Source organism: Coloeus monedula (genome assembly GCF_965178545.1).
Source record: "Coloeus monedula genome assembly, chromosome: 1".
Classification (NCBI taxonomy): domain Eukaryota; kingdom Metazoa; phylum Chordata; class Aves; order Passeriformes; family Corvidae; genus Coloeus; species Coloeus monedula.
In genome coordinates, this window is record NC_138781.1 from 137,482,733 (window position 1) to 137,501,085 (window position 18,353).

At 41.1% G+C, this 18,353-nt stretch overlaps 1 protein-coding gene across 5 annotated transcripts in view; it reads left to right on the top strand.

Annotated features, from left to right (window-relative positions):
- The first annotated feature begins 8,189 nt into the window (after positions 1-8,189).
- Positions 8,190-18,353, top strand: part of VPS13B (vacuolar protein sorting 13 homolog B) — a 436,535-nt gene continuing 426,371 nt past the window's right edge. For all 5 annotated transcript variants that reach the window (XR_014226320.1, XM_082279593.1, XM_082279594.1 and 2 more), the window contains exons 1-3: positions 8,190-8,289; positions 9,060-9,237; positions 17,777-17,920. Coding sequence is in view for 4 of the 5 variants with exons in the window: in XM_082279593.1 (XP_082135719.1) it covers positions 9,091-9,237; positions 17,777-17,920 (291 nt within the window). In the remaining variant the exon portion in view is untranslated. The remainder of the gene's footprint in view (positions 8,290-9,059; positions 9,238-17,776; positions 17,921-18,353) is intronic.

An 18,353-nucleotide genomic window follows, 5' to 3' on the forward strand; every position in this document is an offset into this window, starting at 1 on the left:
GACAGTGTGCTTCAGAAAAGAATGGACTGACAAAAGAAAAAAAAGAAGTAAGTCCTTGAAATTAAATGTAAGATATGCAATCCTGCCTACTCAGAGAATTTAAGATTGAAGAGAGAAGTTTCAACCTTCTGCAACTTCCAATTCATCCCTAGGTTACTGTTGTTACCAACACTGAATTGAAAATGTGGGCAGGAAATTACATGAATGAAAAGAAAAAAAGATGGAAAGCAAGCAACTGATAATGGCTGCTGAAACAGCAAGAAGCACTCACTTAAAAGGAAAAATAAATACAGGGTGTCTCAAAATTAGCAACCAAACCAAAAATGTCTCAAAACTGCAATGTGATGAATAGACTCTATACCTTGTTTTTCAGGGGCAGAGGGAATTCTGAGCAGTCATTCTATCAGAAGTGGGATCCTTGCAGAGCTTTTACAGCTATGGATTTTTGGAGAGGTGTGAAACAGCTACTTAATTTCCTGATAAAATACATCAGAAAATCATTTAAGGCTAACATCTGTAAGTTCTTGGAGGGAAAAAAAGTTAGCCTACCTAAGGCCTGTAAATTATATGCTAGGACAAAGACCTAAAATATTACTAAAAGTTCTGGAAATGACAAAAAGCCTCTGTCTTACAAAAGATCTATGTATTTCAATTATCAGTTTTCCATATTTTCTCTTCAGTCCTTTGTCCATTTCACAGTCTGATTTCAATTTATACAGATTGATTTAAATATTAGGACCCATGTTTACTTACCTATAAAGTCCAAGAAACCCAGAAGATCAGCCCTGAAATATTAAAGATTTTATTCACATGGAGCTGAGTCTGCCATTCAGGTTCCAAGGGTGACTTTGCGGAGCTGGCACATTTTCTTGGCTTTGCAGCTCCTGTTGCTGTCCAACATGCCTGATATTCATTAATATCAGCTCTACAATATGTAAATCAAATCTAAGATCATTTTTGTTCACATGATGCAGAAATTTTAGAACAGACTTCAGCTTCTGCAGGAATGTTGCTGGTACAGCTGCAGGACAAGCCAAAGAAAGGGCATCACAGACTGTTATAGTTTCACTGAAAAACTCGCTTTGCCAAGAAATATTGAAAGGAACTGGATTTTAGCATAGTTCCAGCAAAAAGGTTCTTGAGCTTTGCCATTTTTATCTTCATCCTCTAAAAAACTGTACTAGTTTGAAAACAAACCAGTGGGAGGCAACAAGTCAGAATAACAATTTAACAGGGAAATAAAAAAATAAAGCCAGAAAACACTGGGTTAAACTGTCAGAGTCAGGATACAACCTGACACCCTGTTAGTCAGGGTGGTGGCAGCAGTCTGATAAAATGGTGGCTGCAGTCCTCCTGAAGTGATGGATGTGGTTCTGTCAAAGCAGTGATCCTGTAGGAAGGGGCTGCTTTTCCTCAGAAGGTCCAGTGGTGGTTATGTAGCTCCTGTCCTCTGGGAATCCAATGGAAAAGGGTGTCTGTGGTGTTTGGAATCTCAGATTATATCCAGGATGGGATGCTTGGTTCCTCCTCCTGGGTGGAGCATCTCACAATGGCATGATGAGTCATGAGGCAAGGTGTTGATGGGCTCATTAACAGAAGATAGTCCAGAGGGAGGAGGCAAGGAAACACTGCCCCACCTGGTTTCAACAGCTCATGAGGATGGTAATAGAATACACTGCAACCCAGGACAAGAACCAACAAATGACACAGAAAGAAGCTGTTGGTTACTTTTAAACTTTTGATAACATATAAAAATTTTTACTGAAGAAAAATTATAATAGCAGAATATGTATAAATATTTATTTGAAATATATTGACAGCATATTTATGCACTTCATATTTACTGAAAATCATTCATAGGTACAAGTACATATAAAATCATAGACTTGTAATTTTTTGTAAATGCAAATATGTAAATACCAGAAAAAAGTGATCATTTAACTCATGAAAAGCAGGACTATTTTAAAAGACTGTATGCTAGAAGTTGTCATTGAAAATACACATTTTGCATGAACAGTATAGCAACAGTCTAGCAAACCCTGTGTGAAACTTTTAGTGCATAAATCTCCTCATACCCAGAGGCGGTAATAAGTTACATGTTTCTCTACATACTCAGTTTGAAATTGTCAAACATATATTTCATGTACTGGAACCAGAAATAACATCTTCTTGGCTGACTTTTTTTAATGTATTTCATAATTAGGTGTAGAAGTCAAAGATACCACTTTCTACCCAAAGGATACATAAATCCTTCAAGTGTATCAGAACAGGTCAAATACTGCTATATACCCTAAAATTTCACTACTGCAAGGTAGGTAATTGTTCTCCTTTGTCACTAATTCAACAAAAACTTGAAAACCACCTTTCAGTTTTAACTTTCCTGGTTAGATAGCCATGCCTGCCTCTCATGATTTACCTGAAAATTATACTCCTAGAAGACTGAACTGTACATTTCCACCCTGTTCCATTCAGGTTTCTTATCTTGTCTTTCATTCATTCAGTCATGTGAATAAAATTCAGGACCATGCATTCTGGAGACGTAATACTGCCTCTTTATTTGAGGTTTAATAATTCCCAAAGCAACCAACTGTATGTACAAAGAATTTATGCATGCAGGCTACATTTTAAAACACCAGTTACTGGAGCTGAATCCTTACATTTGAGTGCACCGTCACTGTCTGGACCAAACCGTTTCCAACCCAACCCTGCTCACCCGGGTTAAGTTGGCTGTTAGTCCATTGCTCACCCTTGAGAAGAGGGGATTGGACAGATCCCCGTTAACTCGGAGTGAACGCTCACCCACAGAGGAGACGTCAGGTGAGACTGGTGAAGCTGGAGCCGGGTTAGCATCTGAATCTGCACAAATGTGCCCTGCTCCCCACTGTCCTGAGCACTCTGAACCCCAAACTGCTGCAGGGATTTAAATTTAGCAGAGTTGGTAAAAGCGTTTTCCTAAAAAGCCAGATGAGGCAGCAATGAGCTGGGATTATACAGCAAAAGCTTCCAGAACTTCATGACCTTTGATCACTAAATTAACACTTTCCTGTTTAAATCAGAGTGAATGTAACTGTTCCAACAGACTATTGCCCATAATCATAGTTACAAATAATAAATTTATTTTGATCTTTTTTGAATACTAATTTTCCATTTTAAAGGTCCCACAATTAAATCTATTTTCCTTAACACTTGAAAAAAATTACCACTTCAGGACTATGGCTGAGAGCTTTTTCACTATGATTTTCAGGCACAATTTAGGGAATAGAAGAACAAATAAAACTTATGATAGACAACTGTTTGCACCTTAAAATTTAGAACATACCAAAAATTCAGATTACAGTGAAAGCATATGTGCAATTTTAAAAAAAATTTGCTTTTGTTGTTTCCAAATTTCAAATCTATGTGCATTTTGGTGAACTTGAAAATAACCCCATAGCAGTATGGGGTCTATTATAGTAATAAAAGTGGCATGGCAGTTTTTGTTTCCCAGTTTCTGATTTATGATTTAATAATTAGGTAACAGGGCATCCCCAATAACCTATTTACTTCTAATAGTAAAACAGATTGATTTACATTGTTTGTTTTTGTTAATGTAGTTTTTTAATGTTTGAAAAATATTAGAAGATACATATTTTTAGTCAATTTAGTTTGAGCTCAGGAAATTCCCAGTAAAACAGAGAGGGCAAATCTTAATATGTTTATAGTATATTATTCTTATATATTACAATATATACATACTTCTACACAAATTTTACACCTATCTATAATATACTACATAATTTACTACAAGTGTAATCTGTAGTAAAAACAGAAAAAAGAACCAACAAGAAATTTTACAAATCAACTAGTCCATGTTTTAGCACCTAGAACAGGAGGAGAGAAAGAAGCCTAAGTAATTTTTATTTTCCCCACAGGTATTTCTGAAATATCTCCATTCATATTGATAATTTATGATTATGATCTCCCTCATGCTGTCAGTCTCATGCTGTCTACAGGACACCTCAGTAGGCTCTAAAGAATCATAAACCAGCCGTTTTCTGCCACATGAATACATTGAAATCTTCTGGGACCAGTTGCCTATATTCATGCTGCTGTACTTGGAGGCATTGGAGCAGAACAGACATGGACAGCAGTTTGCTCAGTAACCTGATTAAAGGATCCAGTGTTAGCTGAGGGACATTGTGAAGGAGGTTGGAGGAATAAAAACCTTTTTCCAGTTAAAAAAGAAGATCCTCACAGGTTGTCTCTCAACCCTTCTTGTCAATAACCTCAGACTGTCTTATGTCCTGCAAACTGCCCAGGTCAAACTTTTTAAAATCTATTTAGATGTCTATTTTCCACGTTTTTCCCCTTGACTGCAGCCTCAGGTAGTTTGCCCTGGTTGATGCCATGCCTGGAGTGCTGTGTCCATTTCTGAGGTCTCCAGCTGAAGAAAGACAAGGAACTACTGGAGAGGGTCCAATGGAGTGCTATGAATTTGATGAGGGGTCTGGAGCAACTCACAGATGAGAAAAGGCTGAGATGGCTGGGGCTGTTTAGCCTGGAGAAGGAAAGACTGAGAAATGATTTTATCAATGTCTATCCGTATCTGAAGGAAGCGTGCCAAGAGGATGGAGCCAGGCACTTCCCAGTGGCACCAACCAGTAGGATGAGGGCAACAGGCAGAAAATGATGCACAGGAAGTTCCAACAGAACATGAGGAAGAACTTTACTCTGCGGGTGACAGAGAACCCCGGGAACAGGCTGCATAGCAGAGGTTGTGGAGTCTCTTTCTCTGGAGATATAAACCCTCCTTGATGCAATCCTGTCCAGCCTGCTCTAGGTGAACCTGCTTTAGCAGGAGGGTTGGACTGGGTGATCTCCAGAAGTACCTTCTAACCTCAACCATTCTGTGATCGAGTAATTCTGTAACAGCCACTTAATCATCCTCTACCATTTTTAGATTTTCCTCATTTTTTAATGAACTCTATTTCCCCCCTCCATTTTGTATTTCATTGATCCCACTTCCGTTGCAGAAAATGGGAAATAGCCTATAGCAACAACACTGAAGCCAGAAACACATTGACAGACTCTTTTATCAAGAAAAAGTACTCTGCAGGTAGATATGTTTCATGAGGACCTCCTTGAAATGCTTTTTTTTTCCATGTCTGGCCAAAAGTGACACCATTCTGTATACACTTTTTCAGTCTCCAGGTAAACTGTATCTACTTTTGTTAGCTTTTCAGGGATTTCCAATCATTCAAGTTATATGATCAAACAAGATTCGCATACCACTAGATCTTCAATTTTTAATTATACCTATCCTGCATGTTTCAGTGAAGTGTTGAAATCCTGAATAAGTTGGACTAGCTCAAGGAGCTGACATTTCTAGAAAGGCATGCCCTCGTTGCTGTAGTATGCCCAAGCTCATTACTGCCCACCACCTACCTACTACCTGCAAATCCCCCATGTACTCAGCTCTCATCCCTTTGTACATCAGGAACCTTCACAACCTTCTCCAGCTATTCTTGTTTCATACCATCCATTTCCTTTCCTTCAAAGATTTATTCCTGCATGATCCCTTCCTTCATTTTTTTTCCATTTTTTTTCCTACTGTGGGAAATAAATTATTCAGGGTGTCAACACACTTGAACTACAACTGAGATGGAGGTAGTTATAATGAAATGCTAATTAACTGCCAGGAAAATTACAGAGTTGTTCTCAGCTGCTAGGTCTGCCAAGCAGCTGCCAGGAGCACTATGTGTTTCCCCTACTCTTCTTCTCATTTTGGATTTGGATTCTCATTTGGATTGATTTTTCACCAAAATAGGGCGTTGTCCTTCAATTCTGAACTTTCAGAAAACATTCCAGCACTGATTGGATATGTCATTCAAAAGTAATAACATAATGGACAAAGAAAGAGAGGACTGTTTTTCTGTTGAAATAAGAGCTTTTGATGCAGGCTTAGGGTGTGCTTCAACATTATGCTTATCTGTTGGCACATCCCTCTGTTGTGTCAATGCAACTCCGTGAGGAGGCTGTGCTATAAATGAGGTTGTTTCCATTAACATTGATTATTTCACTGAGCTGGCTTGCAGTGCAGACTCCTGAAAAGTTTTACCAGTAAAATTCACGACTCTAGCAGAGGGACAGAGAGGTATAACAGTTCTTCAAAGGAATTCTTCAAGAACGTTTGTCCCAGAGAAATTGTTTAGTCAGAAGTACAACTTTAATTAAAGACCACTGACACTGTTAAAATCTTCCTGTCCCTCACCTGCCTGCTACCACTTCTTAGCCACAGGTTAAGATGCCACAGGTGATGAAGAATGGTCGACCATACCCTCAAGTATGAGTTGTAGGAGTGGTGACCACTGTAAGAAGAAAAGCAGTCCAAGCTGCTTTGACTCTTTGAGAGGTGAAAGACTGCCTTATGGGCAGATGGTGACTCACGAATGAAGATGGCACAGCAAGTGAGGCAATGGTGTATGCAAAATGAAGTTTGATTCATGGTTAACTCAGCATGTGTATACCAGAGGCAGACCAGACAGGTAATCCAACAGGAGTTGGAGCCTCCAGACCTTGATTAGCTCAGCCACATTTAAATACGTGTACTGCTATAGTGGTAGGCTCCTACCCAAGCACTTGCTGTTTGGGCTTCACATGAACTATCTCAGATGCTGTATAATGTTGTCTTATCTGTTTTCAGCCACATAACTACACTGGAGATTAAACATGTGGGATTTCAAATTTCCTGCAGGAATATGTAACTCAAGAGCCATATCTCAGGCCTTCCTTTTAAAACTCAAACCAGAGGCCTTTGTAAAAGGTTATTCATTATCTACATCAAAGCCATGCCCACAGGCACTGCTTACTGCACTTTTCCCTGACAAAAATGAGCCCAGCTCCTTTCCAGATCACCCACATGCCAACATGTCAGTCTGCGAGGATTCTATTAACTCACCTTTCCAGGGCATTTTCTGGGTGCCACAAGCAACCCCAAAAGACTCGGGGCTGCTGGAGAGGGCTTTTCTTTATGATCTAGAAAAGTGAGAAGCACTCTTGGCATGCAGAACATCAAGGGTGTTCCTGGGTGTCAGGAACTACTCTCACATCTGAAATGGTGAAATTGAGAACCTAAGCAGAACCTTGCTGTAAACCAAGCCAGAAAATGCCCACCTTTATTAAGAAGAGTAGGGACAAGAAGTGTTTGCTGCCACTGGAGTTTGCCCCACACAGTCATTTGTCAATTATAACAACCTGAACCAAACCCTGAAGCTGGTCGAGGCAGTGGCACATCTCAGAGGTTCACAGCGCTCCGGATCAGAGCCCGCCATGCCCAAGCTCCCCACGGCAGCGGATCACGCACCCCTGGGGTGTGGCCGGGCCACTCGGCCCTGGGAGGAGACTGTGTCGAGTGCTGCGTGCAGTTCTGGGCTCCTCAGTTCGGGAAGGACATTGAGGTGTGGACAGGGTCCCGGGAAAGGCAGTGGAGCTGCTGGAAAGGTCTGGAGCACAAGTCCTGTGAGCAGCAGCTGAGGGAGCTGGGGGTGTTTAGCCTGGAGAAAAAGAGGCTCAAGCGTGACCTTATTGCTCTTTACAACTGTCTGAAAGGAGGCTGTAGGCAGGTGGGAATTGGCGCCTCCTCCCAGAAAACAATGGAGAGAACATGAGGATATAGACTCGACCTGTGACAGAGGATGTTCAGGCTGGATATTAGGAGGAATTTCTTCACTTAAAGGGTGATTAGACACTGGAATGGACTTCCCAGGGAGGTGGTGGAGTCATCGTCCCTGGGGGTGTTTAAGTAAAGACTGGACGTGGCACTTAGTGCCACGGTAGAGTTGACACGGTGCTGTTCCGTCACAGGTTGAACTCGCTGACCTCGGAGGCCTTTCCCAGCCTCAGTCATTCTGTGTCCCTGCGGCTCCCACACGCAGTCCGCGCGCTGCCCCCACATCACGGCCATGCCGGGGAAACCCCACCCCCCCCCGCCCCCTCCCGGCCCCCTCCGCCCCCTCCCGGCCCCTCCCGGCCCCTCCCGGCCCCTCCCGGCCCCTCCCGGCCCCTCCCGGCCCCTCCCGGGCACGTGACCCCCACCGCCCTCAGAGCCGCCGCCTGGCCCCGCCCCGCGCTCGCGCCAAGCGCTTCCGGCCGAGGGCCGCCGGAGGACCGCGCATGCGCCGGCGAACCCGGAAGCGCCCGAGCGGCGGAGCCGGGGCGGGAGGCGCTGCCGGAGGCGCTGCGTGCGCGGCGCTCCCGCGGCCCGGCCGGCCCGGGGTGGGCGCGGAGCCTCGGGGCGCTGTGCAGAGCCAGGTAAAGGGGCCCTGAGGGGGCGAGGGGCCGCGGGGGGGACGTGCGAGGATGTGTCCCAAAGGTACGGGCGCAGGGTTCCCGGGTTTGTGGAGGTATCCGGGTGGGGCTGCAGCGGTGACGGGACAGGGAAGGGTCTCTTCAGGACAGTGGGAGTTTGGGAAAGAGTGTGGAGAGGGATGGGAGTGATGGCAGCCCCTAATGTATCTTCAGCTCGGTTCATGAGGGATGTTGGTTTCTTGGAGTTCAGAGTGGCACGAAACTGGCGGGGTTGCCTTGTACACGGTGCTGAGACCGGTGAGGTGCATCTAAGGCGATATTTTAGTGTGGAGTCTTAAAAGTTAGAAATTACCGTGTTTTGGTGTTATCGATAAAAGTTTATCCTTTTGATGACTCCAAAAAGAAGTTTTCTTGTCACTTAAGTGCTGTGTGAAAGCATGGTAGACTGCTCGATCACCTTTTCTGTTTCTTCGTTCGTTTAGATTTTCTTTTAAACAAGCTAATTACTAGTTCGTATGTGTATATATATACACACATACGTATGTGTGTGTGTATATACATATATCTATATATATAACCTGAAAATCCAAAAATGCAAGTAGACGTGCTTGCATCTTTCTATGCATTTTATCTTTGTATGTAACTATATGAATCTCTGACTATAAACAATGTTTAGAACTATTTTCATACATTCAAACAATGGGAATGTTACATTATTGAAAATTAGCCTGGAGATATATAACTAATATCTCAATCTCATCCTCTTTTCCTAGTGTGTGACCTGTAATACAGAGATCTTGCAGAATGCTGGAGTCCTATGTAACTCCTATTTTGATGAGTTATGTGAATCGTTACATAAAGAACTTGAAGCCTTCAGATCTGCAGTTGTCACTCTGGGGAGGAGATGTTGTGCTTAGTAAACTTGAATTAAAGTTGGATGTACTTGAACAGGTATGTTATGTTTATAGCAGTTACAGTCCGTGTCTTTGATTTAAAATAAATTGACTGAAATATTTTAGGTTGGTCTGCACAGCGAAGTAATAACTTAGTCCTTGCTGGTTTTCTTCTTATGCAAGTATTTTTTCCCCCTGCATTTAGTTATTCTTGCTTTCATGTCATGCCATTTGTTTAGCAATGAATGGTAATTCTTACACATTCTATAAGTTATGGAGTGTGAAGAGAGGCTTTTTTGTGGACGTGTTTCTTCTTTCAGTAGCTATTATTTTAGGGTATGAACATTATTTAAATTGCTTTTCCAGTCATGTTTACTAATTACATGTAGTAACTAAGTTGAAAGCTCACAAAGTAAAGCGTGATCTCTTTTTAATTATGCATACTAAACCCATTTGTGCTCTTTGTATTGTTTTCTGACTCCAGATTTCATTGTTTCCAGTTGTATCTAAACTTAAGAGTAATTGAGGAATAGATTTGATCATCTGGTTTCTGTGGATTGAATCAAAGACTCAGTAAAATTTAGCCTTAAAATAACGAACTTGACCAAGTAAAACACTAGATACAGAATTTGGAGCCTGCTGTCAATATGAACTGATAAAGCCTTAGCACAAGGATGATTTCCTTTTATGCTTATCTGAGTTGACAACTTGAGTGTGTGAGGCCGATAAAGCTGCCTTCTGTTGTGCATGATGTAGCAGGACTTAGCTGGAGTCCTGTGGCCAGATGTAGTCCAACCAAGTGAAGGAGCTGAGAGAAATGCAGTAAAGAATAGGAAATATAGACAATACATCCCTTGAAAGAAGAATAAAATATACAGGGAATGTGTTTTTAATATTGGCTAAAATAAGGTGAGACATGATAGGGCAAGAATTATTTGTATTTGACAAGAAGGAAGTGAATAAATTGCATGTTGGGAGACTTAGGTTAGACATAAATGGAAATCTCATTTATGTGTTGGATTATGAGACATTGGAATAGGCTGGTTGTCTCTTTCAGGGACACCTTTTAAAATGTGAAAGAAATGCATATGGTTAATAAAGACTCTCTGATCCTGTTCTGGAAGAGGAGACAATCTTACAAGAGATCTTGTCCTATTTTCTGTGCTTTTTAAAGAACTTTACTTGTCTTCCTTCAAGCATTTTTTAGCCACTCTATTTTCTCTCAAGTCTGTTAATTGGTACATCTTGTCCATACAGCTGATGTTCTGTAGGATGTGTTCCCCCGTGAGCCTTTTTAAGTGTTTATGTTGTAGAACCAAAGAAGGGTTGATCAGAAAGGAGTTCTGGAGGTCATTTAGTCCAACCTCCTGTTCTGAGCAAGGCTGTCAGAGAAGCTTGTGTTTTTCTTCAGCTGAGTCTTGAAATCTTGAAATCTCCTGTCTGGTGAGAACCTCCTCTCTGGGTAAGCTGTTTCAGTGCTCTGCTGTGCAGAGAGAAAGTTTGTCCTAATAACAAATGATGACTTGGGATGGATATATCAAACTTACTGTATTACCTGACACTCTTAAGAATTTTGCTGCTCTCATTGTTGATGTTCCCTTTCCAGTAGTTGCAGTTTTCTGATAGATGATTCCTTGCTTCGTCTTTGTCTGCCTATGGACTGGGTTCCTAAATATCTGGCTTAATCTGATAATGTCATGGCTCTTGTGGCAAATATTGCCATATGTACCCATGCTCATTTGAGTGGGAATTTCAATATGCAATGGATGCAAAATTTAGCTCAGATTCATTGTTTTTACATTATTTGGCTGGGTGTTTGTGAAATGTAGTTATCTTCATTTGGCTCTTATTATTCTTCGGAACTTGTCTGGACCCACAAACTGTATTTAGAATGTCTTTCTGTTTTTTTGTGGAGGGGATGCTGTTTATGTCTGCTCAGCAAAACCCTTTGAGTAAGCAGTATGTGGTAATGCAAAGTCACCAAGCCCTTGCAGCTGGCAGGAGCTCCCTTGAAAAGCTGCTCTCTAGAAATTACCAGTATATATTATTTTAGTTGGGTTCTCTCCCTGGGTGGATTCATGATACCTGAAGTTAGTCTTTCTGTCCTGTGTTGCTATCCCCAGCCTGGTTCCCTGCTCCTTATCTGACATGAACACAGCTTTAATTTCATGCTTCGGGTTCTTAGATACAAATGCACCTATCCAGGTTCTATCTGTCTAGAGAGCCTTAAACGTTTTCAGAGAATTCCATCTTTCGTGGAGTTACACATGGCCTTTTGGGAATGTTAGCATAGGTGCCAAACTACCTGGACAAAGCACCTTATAAAAGGTTTGGAAACAGGTCTGTGCTTCCTGCTCCCTGCAGTTCACTGATGTTAGTGTTCCCGTGTCATGTTGGGCTCTTATGAGCCACCAAACAGAATCCCAAAGGACAGATGAGAACAGAGCATAAACTGCTGCTTGTCTTACAGAAGATTTAACTTTATTTTTGGGACCAAGTTGGAACCACTATCTCTTGAAATCAGATGTAATACAGTTGTTGACATAGAAAATTAATCAAATGTGAAGAGAATGTTCCAGTACCTGAAAATACATTGCATATTTTTTATGTATGTTTATGTAAGTTTCATACTCTCATTAAGTTAAGCTGAATGTCATTGTAATAACTCTTAGGGTCTGTCCTTCTCTCTGTCCCCTTTTTTTTGTACAATATCAGTTCTGTAGTGGAGGTCAAGTACTAGTTTGTACTTGAATCTTGTAGGTACAGTGTAGCTTTTGTATATAATTGTGTCACTCTCTGAATAGCCAGTTAATTTTATAATAATTATCTTTAACTAAAGATTAAATCTAATGAAATGTTGATTTTTTTTTTCCTATCCTGAATCATTCAATTACTAGAAGACTAAGCAGTCCAAGAAATTTTCCATCTGTACATAATATGCATATTGTACAAAAACTGCTTCAAGAAAGTAATTTGTAATAACATTTTGAAATTAATATCTTAAAGAGAGTTTTTTGGAAAAGTGTTTTGAGCACTTTTGTAAACTTTTGTGTGAAGTCCTCATAGTACCAGAGGTAACAGAACTACCTCTGAACTTGGTAAGTAGTTTGGGTGTAGATTATCTGTTGATACAGTGGTGCCAAAAAGATGAGATACATTGTGATCTCTTCTTGCTGCTTGTGTATATTCCCATAATTAGTTTTTAGCTGTTTTGCAAATGCAGAAGGGAAAGATGAAGTAGTCTTGGGAAGACAAAGGATACCTAGATCTAAAGATTATTCAGTTTTATTATAGTGTGGATTTTTCATATCCAAAAGAATTTGTAAAGAAAGAAATATGAAAAGTTCTAATGTACTTAAAATAATTTTAAGGAAATGGGAGCATTGTAATATCCTTATTTTAAATCTGTGTTACGTGCCACTGGTTACTTGTGAGATAGAGCCTTGACTGGGAAGAAAAGGTATTTGACTTAACACTGATGAGGAGAACAGATACTTGCCTATCACCCCAACCTTTAGAGTAGTCTTGTGTTTTAGGGCAAGGGGAGATTTTAGGCAAAGGGGAATTATGATCACCTAGTCTGCAGTATGACATGTTAGTCAGTTATTTATGGGTCAAGCCCAGAAAATTGTTTTTAATCATATGCTGTTAGTTACTTGTGGGTCAAGGCCAGGAGTTTGGTTTTAGTCATATATATTTTTGTGAAAGATTTATATGATTAAATGGAAAATCTAAAATGCAAAGTGTAATCAGTCATGGGTACAGAAGAAATATTAAGAATTTCAAGCAGTACTTAATGAAAGGAAAAAGACTGTGTAGGAAATAAGGAGGAATAAAAATGTTCTTTGTTACGTTGTATTATGAACAAGTTACTGAATTTGGCACACATTTGTATTGTCTACTGAATAGTACAACAAAGAGTTCTTCACATTGCTTTATTCTAATTCCCTAGCTCTAGCCAGGACAGCGTGTTTCCTTAATGTCAGATAACATTTGTAACTAAATTTCTTTGAAGAAGAACTATCTTCTAAATATGTCGGGCATTTGCTTTTATTACCTTTGTTTTGAAATAAATCCTACTTCAGTTTCTTTCAGCATCTTGCAGTTAACTAGACATAAATGAAAATGTGTTAAATACATCCAGCAAATAGTAGAAAAAAAGCCATTCCAGAATGCCTTTTGAAGTAAAGACAAGCCAGGATCTAAATAGACATTGTGATATTGATGAGTGACAAAAAACTTATGCATCTACAAGTCCAGAATGGGAATTAGTCTTCGGAAGACAAAAAACTTTCTATGATTGTTAACAGTGGTAGTTTGCTGCTTTGATCTCTGAAAGCATTGTCTCTTATGTTGTAATATATTTTTCAATTGCATGTTTTTTTATAATTTGTTGTTGTGCCATGCCCCACATTCCACCCCCTCCCCCCCTCCCGGGAAAAAAAAAAAAAAAGCTCTGGGACAAAAGGCACTTAAGTTATTATTATTAAGTTAACATACTTAAGTTATTGTATGATTAATTATGTAGCAAGATCTGTAGCTAAACAGCCCAATATTTGCTTTTCAGTGTCTTCACTGAAACTGTCTGGATTAAAATTTTATTTGTGTTGCTTGTGAGCCTAGGGCTAAATTTTTACGAAGGGCTTTTTGGCTAAAAAAATGAAGTGTAGTAGTGAATGAGATGAAGAAAAAACACTTTGTAAAAAAAATTAAAATTTTTCTTTGAACTTTTAATGAGAAAGACTGTAACTGTCATCTCTTAGAGTGGGGACTGAAATTAGATAGGACTTTATGTAAGCATGGCGTAGGAAGGAGTCAGGAGTTTCCCTAGCACGAGATGGGTATGGTTTTTTTAAACGTCATTAATCAATACTGATTAAGACCCAAAAACTAAGTCGGGAGTTTCCCTAGCATGAGATGGGTATGGTTTTTTTAAACTTCATTAATCAATACTGATTAAGACCCAAAAACTAACTTACAAACTGAAAGTTGTACTTGGCAAAAAAGTAGAGTTAGAATTTTGTGTAGTTTCCTCCTCTGAAGAGTTTGTCAGCAGTGAATATACAATACTCTTAGCTCCTGGATACAAGATAAACTTTTTCATAGCACCAGTAGAAAGGTTTAGGAGGTATCAGCTGCAGAATGGGGGAGAGTGTTCCCTAAAGTTGCTCCTATTAGCAGCTGTTGTTGCTGTGGTGGTGTAGGTATTGGTAAGAATAGTTGACTTGCCTCTAGTCGTACCAAAGACTATCCCAAGATGCAAACCTGTCACAGGTAATAGTGGTTATTTCAACTCTGAACTTAGGAGATGGTAACTACTTAAGAAAATAAAAATTTTTAGTGGGCTTTCAAAACATATCACCAAGATTTTATTATATATTAATTATTCATGAATTTATCACTGATAAATGTATTTATTTCAATATATTTAGGCAAAAAATGACATTAGCTAGCTTCACAGAAATATTGTATAGGCAGACTTTAAGACTTTATAGTACATATCAAGTAGTAAATGCAAAATGCCCTTGTCCCCAAATTTTATTCATACAGAAGTTCTGTACAGCAGGGATAGGTCTAGGGTCCAGCAGTTCAGGAAAAGAGGCTTTCTGGATCCACTTGTAGATGTTTGTCTCAAATTCCCTAGCAACTTGCCTGCTTGATTTCTGAGTTTCACGGACCTTCTCTGTGTAACATCTATTCATTCATAGAAATTCTGAGTTGAGTGATACATGTACATAAACTGAGCCAAGGGGGAAAGGTGCTTAAGCCCTGGCTTGCCAGGATAATTCCATAGTGAACAAATGTTCATGTTCCTGAGTTTACCAAAATACAGTTAAGAACCTGGGTGTGCTGGTCAGCAGCAGGCTCAGTAGGAGTCAGCAGTGTGCCCTGACAAGCCCAGAGGACAAATCCCTTCCTGGGGTGCATCAAACTCAGCATCACCAGCCGGTCACAGAGGTGACTGTCCCGCTGTACAGCCTTGGTGGGCCTCACCTTGAGCTCTGCGTGCTGCTCTGGGCCCCTCAGCTGAAGAATGAGGGTAAAGGATGTGAATGTGTCCAGAGGAGGACAGCAAAGGTGGTGAAAGGGCTGGAGGCAGTGTCCTGTTTGAAGGGATTGAGGACTTTGGGCTTGCTTTATTTGGAGAAAAGGAGGCTGAGGGGTGACCTCACAGATCTCTACAGCTTCCTGAGGGGGGGACAAGGAGAGGGATATGCTGAGCTCTTCCCCCTGGTATTCAGAGATAGGACATGTGGGAATGGTTCAAAGCTGCACCAGAGGAGGCTTACAGGGCTTACAGTGGACATTAGGAAGCATTTCTTTACTGAGAGGGTGATCAAACACTGGAACAGGCTTCCTACAGGAGGTGAATGCCCCAAACCTGTCACTGTGTAAGAGGTATTTGGAGAATGCCCTTAATAACATGCTTTGACTTCTGGTCAGCCCTGAATTGGTCAGGCAGTTGGACTATATGGTCACTGTAGGTTGGCCAAAACTGCTGCCCTGCATTTAGGAGACTTAGATTCACTTATTTCTCAACCTGAGAACATACTTCTTGGGGTTTTAGTTCTCCTCCTGTTTTTTTTTTTCTCTTAAAGGAAATTACCCCATACATGTTGCCAGGGGGACAGATTACTGAGTGCTTAAGGAAAACAAAGGACCTGGCCACAGGGGGAGGGGTGCATCTCTTTCACCTAGGTTTGTGGGCAGTCAGTTCCCCGCGTTTGGACGGAGAGAGAGGCTGCTTCTTTGGCTGCCTTCCTTCTACCGGAGAAACCCCGGGATCCCCAGCCCGCCTTTCCCTGCCTCGCTGGGAGCCGGGCTGTGGCCGTCCTGCCCCCACCGTTGCTTCGAGCCTTCGCTGTGTTGTAGCCATGCTCGCCCTGCCTGCCCAGACCTCCGGGGGGTTCCCACTGCAGCTCCGCAGCTTTGATACATTTCGTCTGCCACCCGGGATTTGTACTTGTCCCTGCTGTTCCAGCCTGCTGTTCCCGAGGGTCCGGCCGGACACCGGGATTGGCTGCCCAGGGGTTTGTGAAGCCTTTGTCCCATCCCTTCCCGGGATCCCAGGGCACCGGTGCCGCGTGCTCCCCGAGCTCGCTCCGGAGCGCCCCCTGCAGCCGCGGGGGAACCATCGCACCTGCCCTGCTCACCGGGAGCCGCCAGCGCCCCTGCCGGCTGCGAGCGGAACTGCACCCGAGGGGAAAGGGCCTGACAGCCGAGAAGGCTGGCACTGGGTTTGTGTGTGCTGTTACTGCCATAGTTATTGTTTTGTTTGACTGGTTATACACATATAGATAGATAATAGTAAAGAACTGTTATTCCTATTTCCCATATCTTTGCCTGAAAGCCCCTTGATTTCAAAACTATAATAACTCGGAGGGAAGGGGGGTCGCATCTGCCATTCCAAGGGAGGCTCCTGCCTTCCTTAGCAGACACCTGTCTTTCAAACCAAGACAATACTACACCTGTAGTTCCCAGCATCTAAGGTGATGATGAAAACACCAGGCTATAAGCAACTTGAAGATGTGTTGTTTTTTCTCCATTAAAACTTTAAAACTTGATATTAAAAAATGTCAGAATATGAGATTAGAAAGGTGAAAAGATGATTCATCACTGAAACCTGAGCATTAGAATACTTAGTATTGAGAATGCTGACTTAAAATTCTGACATAGCAAATATTGCTTCTTTATTTTACCGTAAACACTTATTATTCCAAATCTTGATTGCTAGTCCTGGGACCAGCTCTCTAGCCTGACCCTTCTGTTGGTTACGTGTTAAACTCATTTTTTGCAGGAGAACGCCTGAAGCTACTGGGGAAATTTTTGTGTTGTATGTACCCCAATTTACTTACTTGGGTACTTTTAATCTAAACTTTGGCACCTTACTTCCTTCTGCATTGCTGCAAGCAGCAGCTGCCTCCCTGTGGCTGTTCTGCAGAGCTGTGATCTATGCATTGGCTGGATGGAGTGCCCAGGCGTTTTTTAGGAGTTCTAGACTGACTTGCACTAGTTTTTAAAGCAGTGGGACATCTGCATTACACCTTAGTGTACAGGAGTCTGGTTTTACCAATGAAAAATTTAGTAACTTTGTATTTACTAAGCAGTTTGATGTGAAAGGGGCAACAATGGGCCAGTCTTAAGAGCACTGACCTCTTAAAACTCTTAAACACTGAAATATTTTGAAAGAAATTGCCTTCCTGTGGCATGGTCAGTGTTTAATTCCAAATTTGTGCTCTTCACAATAATACAGGTTGCATATCAGTTTAAGTATTTACCTTCACCTTGTTTGTTTTTACTCGTCCCTTGAATAGTGAAACATTTTGCAGTAGCTTCATGTGAGCGAGAGGTGGTTTTAAACTATCTTTTATTATTGAGGACATCATAATCCAAATGTCTCCTTTGAACAGACTAATTATAACATAATTGTACAAGTGATTATAAAGGCAAATGCCAAGTCCTGTGGTACACTGCTGATTAGGGGAGGAAGAATAACTTTTGACTTTTGTGATAGAACCTTACTATTTTGAGTTACAAATGTGTCTGGAATTTTGATATGTTTCAGTAGTTAATTCTGCATTCTTTGTTGTTGTTAGGAGCTGAAACTGCCATTTACTTTTTTAAGTGGGCATATTCATGAACTTCGGATTCACGTGCCATGGACGAAATTGGGATCAGAACCAGTTGTCATCACTATCAATACAATGGAATGCATCTTGAAGTTAAAGGATGGTGCTCAGGTGAGAAATGTGATGAATGCTTTTCCAACATTGTGAGGCTCATGAGAATAAGAGCTTCTATAGGTTACTTTCTTGAAAGCCTTCTGAAGAATCTGGCATGTGAAGTTGGGATCCCTTTTATTCCTGAGAGGCTAATATTGTTGTTCTTGTCATGGCTAATATCTTCCTTCATGCTTATTTTTAAACTCTTATTAGCTCTAGCTGTGTTCTTGTAGATGTGAAAGCAACTTAAGAGTGCTCTATTAGATTTTCCTATGATTGAGAAGAAATGGATTTCAAAAGCAGTATAGCATCCTGTGTGTTTCCAGGTTCTGTCTCCCAAGAAGCAGTGCTGGTTGCTTGAGTCAGCTGTATGTGGCACAACTCAGCACTGGGCATTTTTCAAAACTTGTGTTGCTATTATTGAAGGAATGCTTTGAAGATCCTGGAGTGT